This window comes from Meleagris gallopavo, chromosome 12 (assembly GCF_000146605.3).
Source record: "Meleagris gallopavo isolate NT-WF06-2002-E0010 breed Aviagen turkey brand Nicholas breeding stock chromosome 12, Turkey_5.1, whole genome shotgun sequence".
Lineage (NCBI taxonomy): Eukaryota > Metazoa > Chordata > Aves > Galliformes > Phasianidae > Meleagris > Meleagris gallopavo.
Genome location: NC_015022.2, coordinates 2,547,181 through 2,566,201, shown reverse-complemented (window position 1 = coordinate 2,566,201; position 19,021 = coordinate 2,547,181). Strand labels below are relative to the sequence as shown.

The 19,021-nt window shown below is 40.7% G+C and overlaps 1 protein-coding gene across 1 annotated transcript; it reads right to left on the bottom strand.

Moving 5' to 3' along the window:
• Window positions 1-218: 218 nt before the first annotated feature.
• LOC100539259 (unconventional myosin-Vc) lies at window positions 219-18,996 on the bottom strand. The gene is given in 26 exon segments (XM_010717250.3): window positions 219-441; window positions 1,454-1,517; window positions 2,062-2,155; window positions 2,377-2,402; window positions 2,405-2,540; window positions 3,301-3,447; window positions 3,875-4,040; window positions 4,643-4,854; window positions 5,542-5,653; window positions 5,739-5,825; window positions 7,251-7,348; window positions 7,678-7,812; window positions 8,521-8,604; window positions 8,810-8,935; window positions 9,198-9,338; window positions 9,576-9,657; window positions 10,198-10,463; window positions 11,002-11,108; window positions 11,665-11,772; window positions 12,333-12,414; window positions 13,290-13,433; window positions 13,931-14,087; window positions 14,568-14,712; window positions 15,035-15,200; window positions 15,742-15,852; window positions 18,413-18,996. Coding segments are annotated over 26 exon segments (3,246 nt in total). The 5' UTR covers window positions 18,440-18,996.
• Window positions 18,997-19,021: the final 25 nt, after the last annotated feature.

Genomic DNA, 19,021 nt, shown 5'->3' with positions numbered 1-19,021 from the left:
GGAAAAAAGAAAAAAAAAAAGGTCTACACACTTAAAAGCATAAACATTCAGGCACAATCAGCTGTATCCTTGAAATTTTTATGTGAACAGTAACTTATATTGAGAACTACATGAAAAGGATGCAGTACAGTGCTGGATCAAATACAACTTTCTCAAAACTGAGGAAAAAAAAAAAAGAAAATAATCTATAAATAAAACATCTCCATCGCCTACTTGCTTTATCCAGGAAAAACTCCAAAATGAAGTGAGTCATGCTTTACCTGTACTTGTTTTGTAAGTTGTCCTACTTCTATTTTCAGGTCATCCTGAATGGTAATCTCTTGCTGAATTTGTTGCTGTAGCTGCGTTTTTTCTTCTTTGAGAACCTTTATTTCTCCCTTGAGCAATTCAACTTCCTTTTCATAGTCTTGTTTCTGACTTTGGAAATTTTTCTCAAGTATCCTAAAGGAGACAATGAGGCATTTGGAAGAAATAGAGTGGGCTTTGTTTTTCTTTTAACTTGAAGGATGTGTCTCAGCAAAGGACACTCGAAGGAACCGTGATCGCTTGAAAATGCTAGGGTAGGTCATCAGAACCAATCTACAAAATGGATGACAATGGGATATGAACATCCCTGGACTTCCTTATGTTCTCTTCAGATTTTGGGAGTGAATTCAAGACAGATGGAACACTCCACTTAAAGGCTAATTCTCTAACTCTTTGAGAGTCCACTTACTAGAGCAGCTCTCTGCTACATTCATGCCTACATTAAGCACTGAAAAGCAGAAAGCCCTATTGTTTTCAATGGCCCCTGCTGGAATGGACTGGCTTCCAATGTAATAGAGCCAGTAAGAAATGCAGAAAACTAACAAAAAAGTTTGAAGTCAAACTGAATCAGATGGAGCTGAAGTCCCATACAGCTTCCAATCCTTACTAACAGTGATTTATTACACTCTTCAAATTTCTGAGGACGGCATTTATTTGGTATCTAAGGCTCTCTGTCTCGTAAAGAGTTAAACATTCAATCTGATAAGTGGCATACTGCAAAGCATCAAACACATGTAGCTAAACAGCGTGATTGTTAACACTACAAATAACATTCCAAAGGGAAAAAATGGTTTCTCCTTTATATTTTTAATCTAAAACACTTAGACACTGCCTTTCTTCAAGCTGAATCTAGTATGGTCATCAGCTGCTTTTCTAGCCCTGACTGAATACTGAGAATGTATCAGTTCTCAAGGACACAAATAAAGCAAGAAAAGTCTCAAACCTTCAATATATTTTCCTGCAACTGACTGACCCACAAACATCTGCACACATCTTTAATGGTACATAAAGTATGTTGGAATGAGCATCACTGTTCAAGAATGCTGCTAGACTCATAAATGACACAATCATAATTACAGCAGAAAAAGAAAAGCAGAGAAAGGAAAAAAAAAAGTTGCTTCAAACAAATGAAATTCTGCTTCCATACATTCTCTGACTTTCTTCTTTTCGTACATCATCGAAAAGTTGCTTCGTGAGGTCATCCATTTTCTCTGTCAAAAAATATTGTGATATTTCAAAGAACTTCAATGCAGTGATGTGCATTTCTTAAAAAAGCATGATCACAATGAGAAGTTTTTGTTTTAATAGCAATCCTTAAGATGAAATTGTCTAAAATGTCAAGAACTACCCCAATAAACTTGGTAAGTAATGCAACAGAACAAAATGTTTCTGAAGCACCAAAACGTGATTGCTCTGAAGTACAACTGACTTCACATACTGCTCGTTTCCCATGAAGCTAGATTCTTAAAAACAGCTAATTAAAGGAAGGACAAAGTGCTGCCCCTGAGACAGGAAAAAATAGATAACAGCAAAGCTTTTGCTACTAAAACAAGAGATTTAATTTATGACATTAACAACACTCGCACTAAACATTTTAAAATCGTTTCAGAAAAGAGATGCTTAGATACAACTTTCATATTACTGTAAATTAAGCACTTACATTGTTTTTATTAGACCAAAACTCATTTTAATTTGCTGAAAACCTGATTGTATGACTTTCCCTCATTTCTTTGAGATTCCTTTTAATTACTGTACCTTTCATTTCCTCTGTTTTCTCTTGCAGCTTTACTTCTAAAGTCTCCTTCTGTTCTTGTAACTCTTTATTCTGATTCTCAAGTTTCAGTATTTTCTGTACACACAAAAAGCAAGCAAAACACAGAAGTTTAGAAAGGAAGAAGAAATAGATCACAAGTTCTTACATTTGTAACAAGAACATACAGACTCCCTGCTTCTATATCATTCCCTGCAAAGTGAATATACTTGGTAACTCTCACAATCATGCATTTGATAAATCCAACAAATCAAAAACAGAACTAAAATACAAGCACCATGAAGGTAGGGAAAACTTACCTGTTCACTGTCCTCTTTATATTTTTCCCTTTCTCCTCATACGTTCTCTTTTGAGCAGCTAACTTTTCAAGCTCTGATTCAAGTTTCTGAATCGTATCCAAGTCATTCATATGAGTTGAAGCCAGGTTAGTCAATCGTTCCAGCAAGCCATGATTTTCTTTGCTCTACAATGAGCAAGACAGGTTAAAATAAAACAGGAAATGCACCACTGAGATTGTTTAATAGCATGCTGTCTTTACACATTCCCCTCAAAAATTATTGGGGAAAAAAAAACAAAAACCCTAGCACTATAGTTCAATCAGCCAAACTGTGCTTTTTGTGTAGAATTCTTCAGGGGCCATGAGAACCAATTCCAAGCATGTGAGCAATATAATCAGTGCTTTGCTTCTGCCCAGCTACAAAGGAAGTACCTGACCTATTTCTGCTCGCCATTCCAGGTTCGTCATGATTATTTCCATCAGGGATTGCTTCCATCAGTTAGATTAAAGCTACCATCTTAAAGGTTACTGGTATAGCTCTTACAAATAAGCTATGAAAGAAACTTAAGACAGAATTCCCCAAAGTTATGTTGAACTAGAGCAGTATGTAACACACTTCATTCTAATACAAATAACTTCATGCAGAGATTGGACATTTGTTATGAAACGTTAAAGAAAGTTAACTCTTCTCATTAGCACAGCTAACCCAAAATCTCAGTAACACGTGCCTCAGAAATACAAGGAAATCCCAGAAGATTTTTCCTACGTCAGATATAGGAGGAATACAAGTTATCAAGGATTATATCCTTCAAATAATTTGTCTTGTCAAATAAACTACTGCTACTGTAATTCACATAAGCCCCCAGTCAACATGAGAGCTCAGAATAAAACTGATACAATATTTATTGTAAAATTAGTACAAATCATAGTGACTGATGACCCTCACCTGTTCTTCTATCTTCTTCTGCAGTCGCTGAACTCTGTATGAAAGCTGGATGTTCAGTACAAACCGCCGAATGTTCTGAAACCTGCGCCTGGCGAGCCACGCACGGGCGTATTTCTGAAGGATCACAGCCTTGTGTTCTTCAAGCATCTTTGGAAGAAAGCAGTAACATCTGCCTGTAACTATCTGTGGCTCAACTGACATCAGTTAAAGTGTTCTGTGAATCTATCCGCATTCCTATGGTCTCAGAAGTACCAACATAGTAAGATATTCAGACTGTACACATACCTGAACAACTGCAGCATCACACTAAATGATCTGCATCAAGTACAAATCAGCCAGTTTAATAGCTAGGAGATTTAGATCTGAGCTGCTGTGCGTCAGCGTTATTACAATATTTGTACAGAAATAAGTAGAAGATAGAAGAAATAACACATGCAAGGTAAAGTAACAGTAAAGTTAAGTAAAACTTAAGTAAAAAAAGTTAAAGTAAAGTAACACTGCCTTTGTCTCCATCTTTCTTATAGAGTAATTGCTGTTTCCAGGTACTGAAATCAAGTTTTGCAATAGGCCGTACCTTCCGGTATTTCTTCCTTGCTAGAAATCCTCTGGTGTAAGCCTGGATTGTTACAGCAGCCACTTGGATGAGCTGGCAAAGTTTACGGACGAGGTAACCTCGGCAGTATTTCTGAATAATTATAGCTGCCCATGTTTGCTTCAGAGCTTGCGCAGTTATGGCTTGCCTTGATTCAAAAGACAAAAATGTTTCCTTAGGCCAAATGAGATGTTTTATGCTTATTCCCTCAGTCAGACAAATCACACACACGAAAATAGTTTGGCTGACAATGAACACCACGTAGGACTATTTCCTTTTAGTGAAACACAGAGGCATTAATCTTACTTATGGAAACTAGTGGAACTAGTCTAGAATAACAAAAGTGAAGCTGTGCCAAGGAGGGGGAGCAACTCACAACCTTTCCTATCTTTTCTCACTAGCCATTATTCTCACCTGCCTTCATGAACCTTTCAAAGCCTAGATACAGCTATCTTTTTCTGCTGTCTGCTCCGTGAATGACTGCTACTGTTTCTTGGCTGGATGAAAAAGGCCTCTCAGGAATCTGAGAGACATCTGGACTCCACCATAGTACTTTCTTCAAACCAGCCAAACAAATGAACATTTTCAAGAAAACTACAATCAAGAAAAAAAAAAAAAATCCACAATTTGGATTATTTTTTACATAAAAGCTACACTTCCAAATTCGTCCCAGGCACTTTTGCTAAGTTTGACCTTCCAGACCCCTTCAGGAGTGCCCGAACAACAAGCGAACTTATCAGCCAGAAGTACCGCACGGTCCGCTGCCCACGGAAGTACTGCTGGATGGTAACGGCCGCCTGCTTTATGCGCAGGAATCGCCGGCGCCGCAGCCAGCCCCGCACGCTCTTTTGGATCACGATGCACGCGTGTCTCAGTTTGTCTGAGCGCAGTTTCTCTAAGTAAGCAACTTGTCCTGCTCTGAAGAAAATTTTCGTTCTCCCAAACTGATACTGGTTAGGATCCTGAAAAATAACACAATAGATTTACTGCATTCTTATTTTTCTAGACAAGACACTCTGTTCCTTTTATGAAGTGTCACTTCAGCCAGCCCATTCTGAAATGATCTAGCCAAATAAGCGTATCTTCTCTCTTTTCACTATAGACAGGCTATATGGCAAGGGGAGAAATCCAAAACACAGGGAAGAAACAGAATATAAAATATCCAAATATCCAAACTCAGACTCTAATGGCCTCAGATTGAAAGGAGGATCTGGATTTATCACCAAGGCCATGAAAGCAACGTCATTCGACTGAATGCAGTTCCTTGAGCTCAACACTACCCTATAGCACAAGTTTAGTCTTGAATTGAACTGTGAGAGCAAAAACTCACAGGAGAAATAACTTTTAAACTCGGGCTCTCTGACAAGTGAGTACACTAAGCACAGAGAGGTTAAATCATCTGTCTGTGAACACATCATGACTCAGCATCACAACAAAAGGTTGCTGACTTACAAGCCTATGTCTGACAAACGAAATCAGGAAAGATAGCAATAAGGAAAACATGTTATCTCTCCTACTTAAGGAGTAGGATACTAATCTTGGGAAAAGGGCCCTTTCATTAATAACAGATGGTATATGACACATATGCACTGATCCGTTATATGTCAGTGCAATGGATCAGTGCAGTTATCAGTGCAATGTGCACCAACCTGGATAAGCCGCTGCAAAACAGTCTTGCAGATCTGTTTCTTATCGTTGAAAGAGAGCTCCTGCTGCGTCATAAGGATGCTGTAGCGGCTGAAAAACTCAATGTAAGTCCATCTGAAAAATTGAAAGTTAGCAAATGCAATCCCTTTAAAAATGAAATACAATTTTTTTGAGATATGGAGACCTGCTCAATCCCTACCTGGATGGATAGCTCTGTGCACTAATTCGAATGGTTTCCAAAACACCACATGCTCGCAGCTGCTGAGCCACCCTTTTTGAGTCAAACCTAAAAAAGCAGAGTTATGCTTTACATTTGTGCTAGGCTTGGCACACTACAATAATTATAACAATTCTACTAACTGGATTTCTATTTCTGCTCATAGGACAAAGGGCTCCCTATATTTTGTACAGTATCTTACCTGTTTGGTTTTCTCAGGGGTAAGAGGGAATATTTCAGATTTTTCTTCCTCAAAAAAGAGGAAGAATGTCCTTATTTCCATCTTATGATAAGTCCTTTTCCTTTCTATGTTAAGCATGACTGTTCACATTACCAGGAGTCAAAGGATCATGCCGAGGTGCAGAACTTACACAGAATTAAATTTCCTCAGCAGTCTAGTGGGAAGTAACCGTCTCTAGGTACTGTTCAGCACACCAATTATAAATAAGATAAGATTGGTATATAGATATCTTGGTTCAAGACTGCCAACAAAAGGCGAGGAAAGAACCTTTCCAACTCTGGACCAAGGTGCACAAAGCACTGTGCTACAGAATCAATCCATTACTATCAAAGACATTTCCATGACTCACAGTTAGTGACATTGTTCTTCCCACGCTTTTCTAGTCTAATTCAGACATAGTTTTATATTATCCAAGCTGTTTTCCATCTTACTGCTATTACACAAAACAATCAGGTGTCAGTACAGGGACAGTGAAACTGTGACATAGGTCAGATACTTTTCACAGAGATATTTTGTCCAATTCCATGAAAATGGATTTATCCTACTAAAAATTAATTTAGAAACACATAAACTTGGTCTCTTCCTTTCTGCTCAGATATGTAGAATATACATGGCATGCATTTCACTTGTCAGCATATTACATTCCAACTAAAAGCTGTATACCTAAAACTAGAGAGCTACTATGTGGTTGCCCACAGAAACCAACAGCTGCAGCAAGGTCAGCTCCCACTTACAGTTAGTAGTTATCAGGTTGAACACAGGAGTTATGCAAACACAACTATCTAGCATGCAAGACTGTATTATAACATTAAAGTAAAATAAACGTGTGAAAAAGCCAAAGTTATGTTCGGTGCTGCTCATATCTTTTCTGACTTATAAATATGGACAAAAGGGAAACTCAAAAAATCGCAGTGGCTGTTACTCTCCAAATATGATTGGGTACTAATCCACACCACAGCAGCCAAGAGCAAACGTAAGCATACAGAACACTGTATTTTCACCCCAAACATTATGACAAATACGCAATATCTGACTTGAAAGTCTTCAGCATAATAAATTATTCCTAAGGTATCAGTAATAATTACTGAATTATTCTATTTTTGTAAGAATACATTCTTTTTACTTGAGCTATCTTGAAAGGCAAAATACATTCTCTACATGAAGCTGTTCAACAACAGGTAGCTAATGTGAAACACGAAAGTACTCTTTCCATTTTAAAGACAAGACAAAAGCTCAACAAGAACCACACTTACTCAAAAGGCTGCTTCTCATCATTTGGCTTTATGCATCGCACGTAGTGAGGGGTGGTTGCGTTAAGCGTCTCCATGAGTAGAGACAAAGAACTCCGAAACTAGAAAATATCAGACAACAGTTTTGCTGCTGAGATGTTTACAGCTAAGTAAGAAGTCTAATCTTAAGTTCTTTAATTTTTTGCTAGGTTTCAGATGGGCACTGAGAGATTTTCTTAGGGTTTCAATCTCAAACACAAGAAACTTTGTGTCCTATTGCACCCAACTGTCTCCTACTTTGAAATTAAACTCATACTCAGAGAAGCACTGCATCGCCACTGAGTTTTGTGCTGGAAATCAGATGCTTCCCAATGAACAGCAGGATACAGTACATAGTCTCAGACTACCCTGAAACTAGGAGCATCGCAGAGCAGCATTGTACACACAGTACCTTACTGCCAACTGTCATCCGGAGCTGCTTGTTGGGTGACTTGAGGACAGGTCTTGCAGATTTGATGCTTATAGTTGAACTGAAAGGCGAAATGGGTGCTGGATTGTCTTGAAAAAAGCTTGCACAGAGACGGAACTAAAAGTATGGTGAAAGAACCACATTAAGCCACAAAGTAAGAGCAATCAGAGAAACACATGCAACAATCCTAAACCTGCTATGGAGTACTTATGCACCTCGCAGACAGAACTTGACAACTGTGAAGCATGCCTGCAAAGGCCATTTCAATGTAAGCAAACATGAACAGAAACTAAGAATTAAACATATTCTCACACTATTTAATTTAAATTAAGAATATAGGTTTTAGTCAGTTTAAGTTAATTTCTTAATAGTAAATCTACAACATGAAAGGAGCAGGGCCTGCAAGCAGGTGGAAAGAGACAAGCCCACATAGGACAGGAAGTTTTCTCTGCCCTGGCATTTCCTTAATCCCTTCTGAAAAACAAACGAAGGCAGCTGTTAATGCTAAGACACCTATTAAAGCCATGTAGAGACTATGAAAACAAAACCCTGCAGTTAAGTAACTGTTCAGTTTCATGGATTCCAAAACACTATCAATGGGAAGACAATAAAAACCCACAGGAACGTAACTAGCAAATGATTGTGATTTTGATGTTCAATATACACATCTGAAGAATATTCATTACAAATTAAGATGTAAATTAATTGATCCAACCTATGAAGAACATATATCCTATGCTTAGTACAGATCTTAACATCAGATCTGAATTAATTCCACTGACTTCACATCTACAGAGAATTAATCAGGACTGATTGAACACAAACCTTGCTCTCTTTCAAAATTTCCATCAAAACTTCATATACCGTATCCCTGTTTTTTTCCAGAAATCCTTCACATTTATATTCTACCTGTGCAAAGGCATGAAATCATTAACACCAGCAACACATGAACACGGTGGCATTACCAGTAAATAAATAGCAACAAACACTAAAGGAAGATTACCCAGCAGTTTCAAAAAGGTGCGGATAATATTTCCGCTGCAAATCAGTTCCTTTTCTGCATGAGACACTGCAGGGTGTAGGGTGTAATAAAGCTGGTCTCTTTACAGTTTACCTTATCAGCAAAGTGTTGAACAATGAAAGACGTGTTTGACATCCTCGGCTTTTCAAAGAGCGTGTTTTTGTTGACAAAATTATTATATAGCTTTTGAAGCCAGTTCTCATCTGTTCCATGGGGCAACTGTAAAAACGAGAAGGGAGATACCTTTACAAAGTTCAGTCCAAATAGTTTTCCAAGCAATGGGATCCCAATGCATTTCTGCTTAACCTGCTCTAGTGCCCCATTGACCACATGGTAAAGAAACTGAGCTGCTGAGTCAGCTTCTAGCTAAGAACCTACTTTTAGATTCTTAGCATACAACTGAAGTCACCAAACAGAGGACAGTTCATGTTACTTTTGTAATTTTTATGAGAGTTCATAAATGCAATCATTTTCACATTACCAAGCACTCTTCATCCAAAAGCTCTAGAATTCCCATTTTAGCTTCAATAAGGTCAATGACAGGTTGGTTGTCATAGAAATCTATTAAAGTCCATGGGATATCTTCCTTCATATATTCTTCTTGTTCAAGTTTAAAGACATGCTAAATATATGAAAATTATGAAAACATAAAGTTAGAATTAAGGAAACAATATATAAAATATCTCTTTTTTTCCTTATTACTGGATAGTCGCTATGCAGAAATAGCCACTGCTCAAATACAAATATCCAAATGGTAATTGCAACTGATAATCTCAAAACTGAAGCAAAATAAGACAAAGAACAATAACATGATAATACAAAAAAGAAGAACTAAAAATAAATGAACATACAAACATACCAGGTTAAACTGCTGCTGTAGTTTTTCATTGGCATAATTGATGCAAAATTGCTCAAAACTGTTCACATCAAATGTTTCAAAGCTGAGACATCAAAAAAAAAAAAAAAGCAATGCAATTGTATTGAAAACAAAAAACCTTCAGATTCAGATACAGATAATCTGGTAAGAGTTTGGAGCTAATCTAATCATTCTATGAAAATTTAATAGCCATAATCCTAATGAAGGCTGCTAAGGGATTTCAAGACTTCCCTAGAATATTATGTTACTGAAGATGACAGAGCTAATAAATAAATAAATAAATAAATAAATAAATAAATAAATAAATAAATCCAGAGTTAAATCTAAAAGAATTAAATAAAAATTTAAATGTAAACCTCACTCATGTGAGATACTAGTATTTATATTTGCTGAACACTCCTACTACTGTGGATGCAAAAGAACTCACATGACTGCTATCTTTTAGTAGATGAAACACTACGGATTTATTATCAGCACAAATTAAGAAGTGCCCACAACCCCATGGAAATTGAACTATGTTTAGGTTATAAAAGGATTATAGAAGGATTCTGACTTTACAGAAGCTTAACTCATCTAATAAATTTGTTTCTAGAAACGTTCTTACCCATAAATATCCAGAACACCAATAAAAGTATGTTGCTTGCCAGAGAACTGTAAAGCTTGGTTAATTCTTTCCACAATAAAGTCAAACAAATGAGAGTAGATCTTCTTTGCCAAAGCATCCCTTGCGTTAAGAGCCTGAGGTTTTGTCATTGGCTTTATTACAGTCTCTGAAGTAGTGATAATCTTTCGGTGGCACAACCACTGTGCCATTTTGTCACTGTTTAATTCCAGAAGCTCACAGAATATATTGAGATGATTGTCTTCCAGCTTTACAGAAGATAACAAATATTATTACATTTAATGCCTTAAATGTTGTCTAAACAGGGAAATCCTGGCACTACTGACATCAACATACAGGTTTTATCTTCTGCTCACTTAGCCTGGCAAAACAGTGAGAAGAGTTAAACCAAGTGACAGTGGGTGGAGCTACTGACATAGGAAATACAACCTTAGGCTGGATGAGGTGCACTAGACACAGACATTGCAAGAATAAGTTAGTCTATGTTTAGATGTCATTCCTTTTTGGTTAGCACAGTCTGCTGGGACACATTCCAACCTGTTCTGACAATGCTGTTTCCTTTATCCTGCAAGCAGTCCCCAGCGGCTTTACCAACAACTGCAAGGTAGAAGCAGGTTTCACACGAATACTCCCTTTGTACACATACAAAGATAGATAAATCTCTCAAGTTTAGTATACCAGATTTAACGCCGCTCTGAGCCCCAAAATTGAGAAGAACATTGCTGAAGGTATTTTGGCACAGAGTAGAAAAGAAAATGCTAGTATCTCAGTGAGTTAATTCCTTACATTGACGGATGACCTTTCATCTCCAACTGCTGTTATTTCCAAGTTGCCTAAGTGTAGGATTGCTGCCAGCGTTTTAAAAACATCCATCTGAAAATCCTCCTTCAGACCTAAAAACATCAATTCCTGATTATTTTAAATATCCAAATACAGTAGAATGAATTAAAATAGCACAATGCTAGATTATTTACTTTGTTGTGTAGTCAGTAGCTGTATAGCATTCCTACTATGAAGACTACTGTGAAAAGCTTTGGTTCAGCCTACTTTCTGCCTGATTCAATGAGAGATTAGACATAGATTCCTGTTTGCCTACCAATACCAGCCAGTCTCATATGGTCTTCATATAAGCCACATTAGGGCTAAGGAAGCTTCTAATTCTATTTCTTCTGCAGTATGTTAGCTCAATGGCCAAGCAGACCTCAGCCCTCAGTGTTTTTGATGATTAACAATGAACACCAAATGGCTAGCAGTTACTTGCTCTTGCCTAGTACTTTTAAAGCAGGCTAACAGTGTAAAAGACAGGTTATTAAGGGGAAAAAATTAGTAATAATTACAAAAAATATTAACATTTGAGATATAATCCACCTTTGTTCATCTCAGAAAAAAAAAAAAAGTATATATAGAGAGAGAGAGAGAGAGAGAGAGTAGGTATCTTCAAGAAATTACCCAGTAAGGCAAATGTCTTCTGAGTCTCAATCATATTTGCTCTGTCATCAACTCCTTCAATAGTCGTACTGCCACCCATTCTCGTGTAGTTAAATTCTTCTGCGCTTCCTAGAGGTAAGAAGCAAAACTCATAATGCTGGAAAATTCAAGACTAGGGAAACCAATTGTTAAAGGCTTGTAACACTAGAAAATTGACGGTGCTATCCGATGCAGTGAGCTGGAGGTGTCCCCTTCTTTGGAGAGAAATCCATGTGCATAACCCAGTTTGACACAAACCAGCACTCCTAATTCCTAGCAATCTTAGTAGTTGATCCAACAAGCAAACAGGAATGAAGACGTGAAGACAAAGCATATAGCTAACATTTAATTCTCCCAGATAGCATTAAAGCTTCTCCCTGGGTAAATGAATCAAGCCCTCAGATTGTCATAATAGCACCTGCCACCACAGGAAGTACTAGAACAATATTTTCAAAGGCACTTGATAATGCAGCATTCAAGTTCCAAGTGATTTGCTACCACCTTTAATACAAGCAGACTTACTAGCTGCATCCAGTTGTAAGTCTGTGAGATTTAAGATACAAAGCACTTGAAGTGCTAGCTTTGGAAAATCTAGTTTTTGATATAAAACACTGCAAAGGGGAAGAGGAGCTAATTTTCCTGACACCTACCCAACTTAAGATGCTTGAATTCAGGTTGCATAGCAGATGCGCACAGCTGATAAAATATATGGTAATTTCTCTCATTCTCTGACTGCAGTTGAAAAACAAAAAAAAGTTACAGAAGAAAAACATTTGATACTGAACCGCTGTAAAACGATGCCAATACATGAAGGCTAAATACAACCACAACACAGTTTAGCAAAGAAATTGCCTCAAATTCAAATATCACACTTTTGACTTCAGCAAGAGTTTCGAAAGTGATACATTCAAGTATACTATTTTTCCATTACCATTTGCTGAGCTGTTAATGATTCCTTTTGCCTGGAAAACCACCTACTAATAAGAACTGAAAATACCAGGAAGAGCAGCTGTGTGGGAGTGCCAGCTGCAGCACTGCCCTGCAGTCATTCACAAAACTCTATAAACCGTCAATCAGGGAGAAGAGTCAAACAAGGATTTTTCATAGTATTTAAAAGCTAAGTACTACTAAAATACTGCTAAAATGTCACAAAGTCAGCTTCATAAAAGTACTGAGCAGATTATCATGATTATGCTCTGACACTGCAATGGGTCACACGTGATAAGCTCTGGCCTTACAAATTTTCAGCCAGTTCTGACCAGAGAATCCCTGTACTCCACACACGCTGCCTCTTTCCAGACACAAGTGGCACATGCCATTATTGTGACTGAAATACAGAGATTTTGCAAATACTTCTGGCACTGCCACAGGGAGTTGTTCCTGAAATACGTCCTCCACTCAGCGTAAGGAAGCATACGGAACAAATCACTTTCTTGCTCTAAATGAGATTAACTCCTATGAAAAAAGAAATCATGTGCTTATTAGACATACTATGTAAAACTTCACATATCTATTTTATCTTTTCGTATTTTCTATATGAAACCAGAAGAGCCAAAAGATTGTACATTAGTAGCTACATTCACACTGAGTGTTCTCATTTTACCCACCTGGAAGACAACTCTGGATTTCTCCAGCAGGTACGTTCTCATGTTGGCTCCAATGATTCGGTAACTTGGATCAAAACTGATTTCAGTGTATTTTCCAAACCGACTGCTGTTATCATTCCGTGTGGTTTTTGCATTGCCAACAGCCTACAAAATTATCGACTTGCAGAGTTTGTTTTACTCGTATATTTCATAAAAATAAATTTCTCAAAACATGACCCAACCACAAGTTGCTAAAATCTCAGTTCCTCAAGAATCAATCTCAGCATTCGGCTGTGAGATTTGGATTTTAAGGCCCAACTTTGAAAATAAGTCTCAAAGAGTATAATGGTATGTAAACATAAAGAATTAGAAACACATTCCCCCACTTGAGCCATTTTCTACTCCAACTAATAAAAACAGGTTGTTCGATTTTTTTTGCAATCGTCTATTTAACAGGATGTGATCAGATCGAACTTTTGCATCCCAGTGCTCCTGACCCGACCATCTCTTCCTACCAGGAACATTCAAAGGCTCCATTTCTAACGTAGATATCTAAGTCAGCTACTGAAGTGCCCCCCGTGATTTCAAACAGAGATGCTCCGCAGCTCTTGGAATCCTCTCCTCGGTAAGTACAGATTTGACAGCTGCTCTCTGAAGTTTACCTCGGTTATTGGATTGGATGCCAAAACTTTATCCTCCACATGTGCATTGCTGCTTGACTTACTCACGGTGGCAAAGTACCTCATAGTGTATCTTGCAGACACAGTCTTTCCAGCTCCTGATTCTCCACTGACTATAATAGATTGATTCTTGCTATTTCTAAAACCAAATAATCAGAGAGTTTAAATCAGAAGTGTCTAAAATGCATGCAAATATATGCAAACATACAAAAGAGTTAAACATATGAAACAAAGGTATGAAAACAACTGCGGTCAACTCATATGAGTTCCACCTTTCATCTGCTCTTCTGTTTCACACCTCTTTGGCTGTAATCTCTAGGCAACGTCACTGCTACTCACACAGTTAAGGCAGTTTTGGCCCTTGTCAGAAATGAAAATGGTTCCAAGTTATAGAACTCAAAGAATGATGGAATTGCCTAGGTTGGAAGGGACCTTAAAGATCATTGAGTTCCAACCCCAAATTCCTCAGCTGGTTGAGGAATTATTCCTTCTCTAGTTAAGTTATACATTCAGAGATATTCACAATAGCCAATGGCACATACACAGTTAATCCAAATTACAATTAACAGGCTGCCACTTGACCAAGTGTTATTTGTAGGAGTAAAACAGCACACTGAACCTTGCCATTTGCTTGTATGCCTCTTCTGCCACAGCAAATATATGAGGATCCATGTCCCCCATGTTTTGCCCACTATACGCGTGGATAATAGCATCTCCATATATTGGCAACTGCTTATAGGGATTTATTGCAACCAAAATTATTCCTGCAACCAAGCGCACAAAACAAAAGGAAAACATAGATTAGTGCAGTGAAAAGTGGTAGCAATGATTACAATATTTTCTAAACCAAGTATACTATTCTGATCAACAAACGATTGCACACTCAAATCTCCACTGAATGAATCAAAAGGCACTTGAGGAAAACACTACTCACATCATACTGCAAACTAATCATAGCATGATTTGGGTTGGACGAAACCTTAAAGACCACACAGCTCCAACCTGTGGAACTGGGCTGCCACCCACTAGGCCAGGTAAGCCAAGATTACTTTCGCTTTTTTAAGCCTTGCGTTTGACTTTGCTTACCACTATAGGTGTAGATGAGCCGAGACTCCACGAAACGGACTTTAAGATTGTGCAGAACAGCGGGTTCGTGGAGGTAGCTGAGTGCTGTCAGGTCGTTTTCACCAACAAGGATGTCGGGATTTCGCAGAGGTGGCAAAGCAGATGGATCAACAGGGTAATCGAGCTCCTGCAAGCACAAAGGACTGCAAATAGCACAACATTCATCGCTTGCTTACGTACAAACGGATCTTGTATCTCTACATGTAGGTACAGGGTTGATGGAGCACTGCCTGATCTTTTCTTCCATCAGTTCCATACATCTCACTGAACATAAGGTACAGGGAATCATGAAAGTAAGATGGTGATTTTGTTATTTTTTATTATTAAAAAGGTACCCCACTTTTCTTTAATATTTGGGTTTAAAGAACAGCAGTGCAGAAATACAGATGTCCTATTTCAAAATACTACATCAGTAAAAAACACAGAGACCAAAAGTAAGAGTTCTTCCATAAAGCAATAACTTTAGGGGAAAGAAGGTCAACAGCTGCCTCTGCCTTGCTCTTCTGATTTACTTCAAGAATGAGTTTTCACTTGTTTCAAAAGTCATCTTTCTACTTCCATATCAGTCTTATATACTAAGTATATAAGTAGGAACAATTCATCAAGACCTGGTGTGCCCTAAGTTTCTACACAGTGAACCCCACAGCAATTAAGGCTGTTCTCCTTACAGTTCCATCTTCTAATTGCACATGGAGAAAACGGTCTCCTGCTTTGTAGTCTTTTGTGATTTCTGCAGACTGCCAGACTTCTTCGCTATCAGGAATCCAGACCCTGTTGTACTGAAAGAGAAAAACAAGACAGCAGCCAGCTCAGCTATTGCCATAACACCGGACTACAAAAAGGCAGTTTTCAAACAAGTGCAGCCTAAATGGTGCTGTGGATGCCAGGACTCTGTGGGATCACTCTTTGTTCTGACCGTTTCACTGGGGTATACCATTGTACTTTAGTTATTCTTTGTGAAAGAAAAAAGAGAAAACAGAGAGTGAGAGAAGAGACTCAATCTCAGATGTACTCATTCCACTCCTGTTTGGCATCTACATTGAGCAATGTGTGGAGCAGGATGCTGAGCAGGGCCAGGCTGCTGCCAGGCCCTTCAAATCCTCTAACCATGAGGAAAGAATAAAATACCCTTAGGGCAGAGCCCCGGTTCTTAGGAATTCCAATGGCCAGAGAAAGCATCTCATTGAGTAGAACTGAGACAATCACTTCCCCGGATTCAAATGCAAGTTACTGAACTTAGAAAGCACTGTGCCATAGGATGGATGTACACACAAGGAGGCCACACAGCCACCTTTCACCTAACAGGACCTCCTTACAGCAGCACCTACACATTTATATAGCACCTTTAACAGCAGTGAAATCACATTTATTCAGGGATTTGAGGCCATTTCTGACATGGCACCATCTTCTGTACATAGCAGAGAGAGCTTCACATGGGCCCTACTGCTTCTGTCCACAGAGCATAGCAGCATTCAGTCCCTACTCTCAGAAGCAACCATGGCATATAATCATCATTTCAGCATCATGCTGTTCTGATGGACAGAAGCCTTCATCCAATTCCCCTATCCCAGATCAACGCACGCTTGGTTTATCAGCTCCATGCTGTGGTTAAACAAGTCTGTGACAGCTGCTGCAGCTCCTCACTGAAAAGTTAACTTCAGACAAGAATTCATGGAGCTCAGCACAGCCACCGCAGGGACTCTTAAACCTTTCCATTTTGGTGCTGACACTGTTATTCCTGAAAGAAATGACTTTTTCATCCCCCTACCTCAGAGAGAGCCCTACGTGGCAGCATGAGCACACTGCTGGTGCTCCGAACGCAAACAGCAAACCAGAGGGTAAAGGGACCTGCAGAGGGGTGCCCTGTGGATAAGCCCACGCTGCTCAGTGCCCCCCAGCCTTGTAAGGACCTCCTGGTTAACATCATGCCAACCTGAGCTGTGTGTCAGGAGATGAACGCAGACCAAAACCTCTGTGAGATTTCTGTGCTGCTGCTTTCAGCACAGCAGAACCTCTCTGACTTGGGATACTGTGTGAAATGCTGCGATGAGCATGTTTTCAGGTATCCAATCAGAAGGTAAAAAATGCTTTTAGGAGTTCCTATTTAACAAGCAAATGAAAGACAGTGCTAAATGAAATCAGTTTAAGTGCCTTTTTCTGCGTGTAGAATCACAGAATGGTTTGGGTTGGAAGGAACCTCAAAGATCTTCTGATTCCAACCCCTCATCACTAAATGGGGCACCAGCTCAGCTGCTCAGGGCCCCATCCAACCCAGCATGGAACATCTCCAAGGATGGGACGCTCACAGCCTCTCTGGGCAGCCTGTGCCACCAACTCACCACCTCTCACTGAAAACTTGCCCTGGAACATGTAACCCAAATCTCCCCTCTTGTAGTTTAAATCCATTCCCACTTGTCCTATCCGTGTAAAAAGTTCTTTTCCCTCCTGCCTACAAGCTCCCTTTAAGTATTGGAAGGCTGATACGGGGTTGCTGAACAAGGCTGAACAAACCCGGCTCCCTCAGCTGGTCTTCATAGGAGAGGTGCTTACTGATGGACAAGCTGATTTCTGCGTCATTCCTGCACAGTTCTGGCTTTTAAAGGCACATACGCACCTATCCACAGCTGTTACACAGAATTCTTCGCTGTCATTTCACGCATCAAGAACACCGGAACCAAAGACCCTCAGCAGAACTGGGCACGTTCCCGAGTCAGCGAACGGACCGCAGCGGGTCACAGCCGAGAAGCGGAGGACGACAAACAGGTCAGAGCAGCGCTGATCCATCGGGAACCGCCCCGCGGGGCAGGAGCCTCCATTGGCAAACAGGCAGCGCGGCGCTGCCCCGCAGGTAAACGCTGCGATCGCATCGCTCCGCTCCCCCGGCACGGCCGCCCGCAGCGGGGCTCACGCGGCACAGCGAAAGGCAAAGCGGGGCTGGGACGGCACCCGGGCGGGCGATAGGAGAGAGGGGGTCGACGGAGCTGCGATTTCACACGTTGTTTGTTACTCGGAGTTAAGCAAACACCTCCACCCCGCAACGCCGCGCCGACGACGTGAGAAGTGGGAAGCGCTGCCCCAGCCGCGCTAAGGAGGAAGGACGCTCGTTTTAACCTCCAAAACTGCACAGCCACGCTCGGAAAACGCGTGCTGAAACAGCGAGAAGGGGAAGCGGCATCACCCGGCACCGCGCGGGGACCCGGAGCGGCTCCGCCTCCGCTTCGGCCAACTTTATCGCTACCTGACGTGGCCGAGCAGCCGCGCGGCTGCACGAGCCGCCCCCGGGAGCTCCTCTCGGCCGCCCCCCACCTCGGGCCGCACCCCTCGCAGTGCCCCGCTCACCTGCGTGTAAAGCTCGGCCAGCGCCATGGGCGCAGCTTTGCCGGGACGGACGGCCGACCGAGCCTCCGCCCGCCCCGGACCGCGCCGTCCGGATCCCCGCCCTGCCCCGGGGAGGAGCGCGCCCCCAGGCTGCCACGCCGCTCACCTGGCCGAGCCCGGGCCCGATAGCTCCCGCAGCGGTCACTGGGTGTTAAGGCATCCTTAAACGCGTGTGTGTTGGGAGGTACGGGCAGCGCAGGTGTGTGATTACAGGGGAACGGGTGAGCTCGGGGATGACGTGCGGGCGCTGTGCCTCGAGGGCTCCTGGAGTAGAGCTTGAGGAGCTGAGAATGAGGAATGCCCGGGGAGCAGCCCCTTCCCAATAAGGAAAACCAACGGAAACACGAAACGCCACGGAGTTATTCTAGGATCAGAAAACAGAATAGAACGAATAGGTTCGTATATAGGTAGTATATGTAAATGTTATTTACGGGGAGGAGGATTTGGATAAGTAGAGCAATTGGTTTGGGCTGATGGAAACACGCGGAGCGCCGCCTCTCCTCCATGAAGGCTCTCCGGGAGCTCCAGGCAGCCGGCAGGAGGCACAGCTGCAGCCCCCAGCGAGAGCTG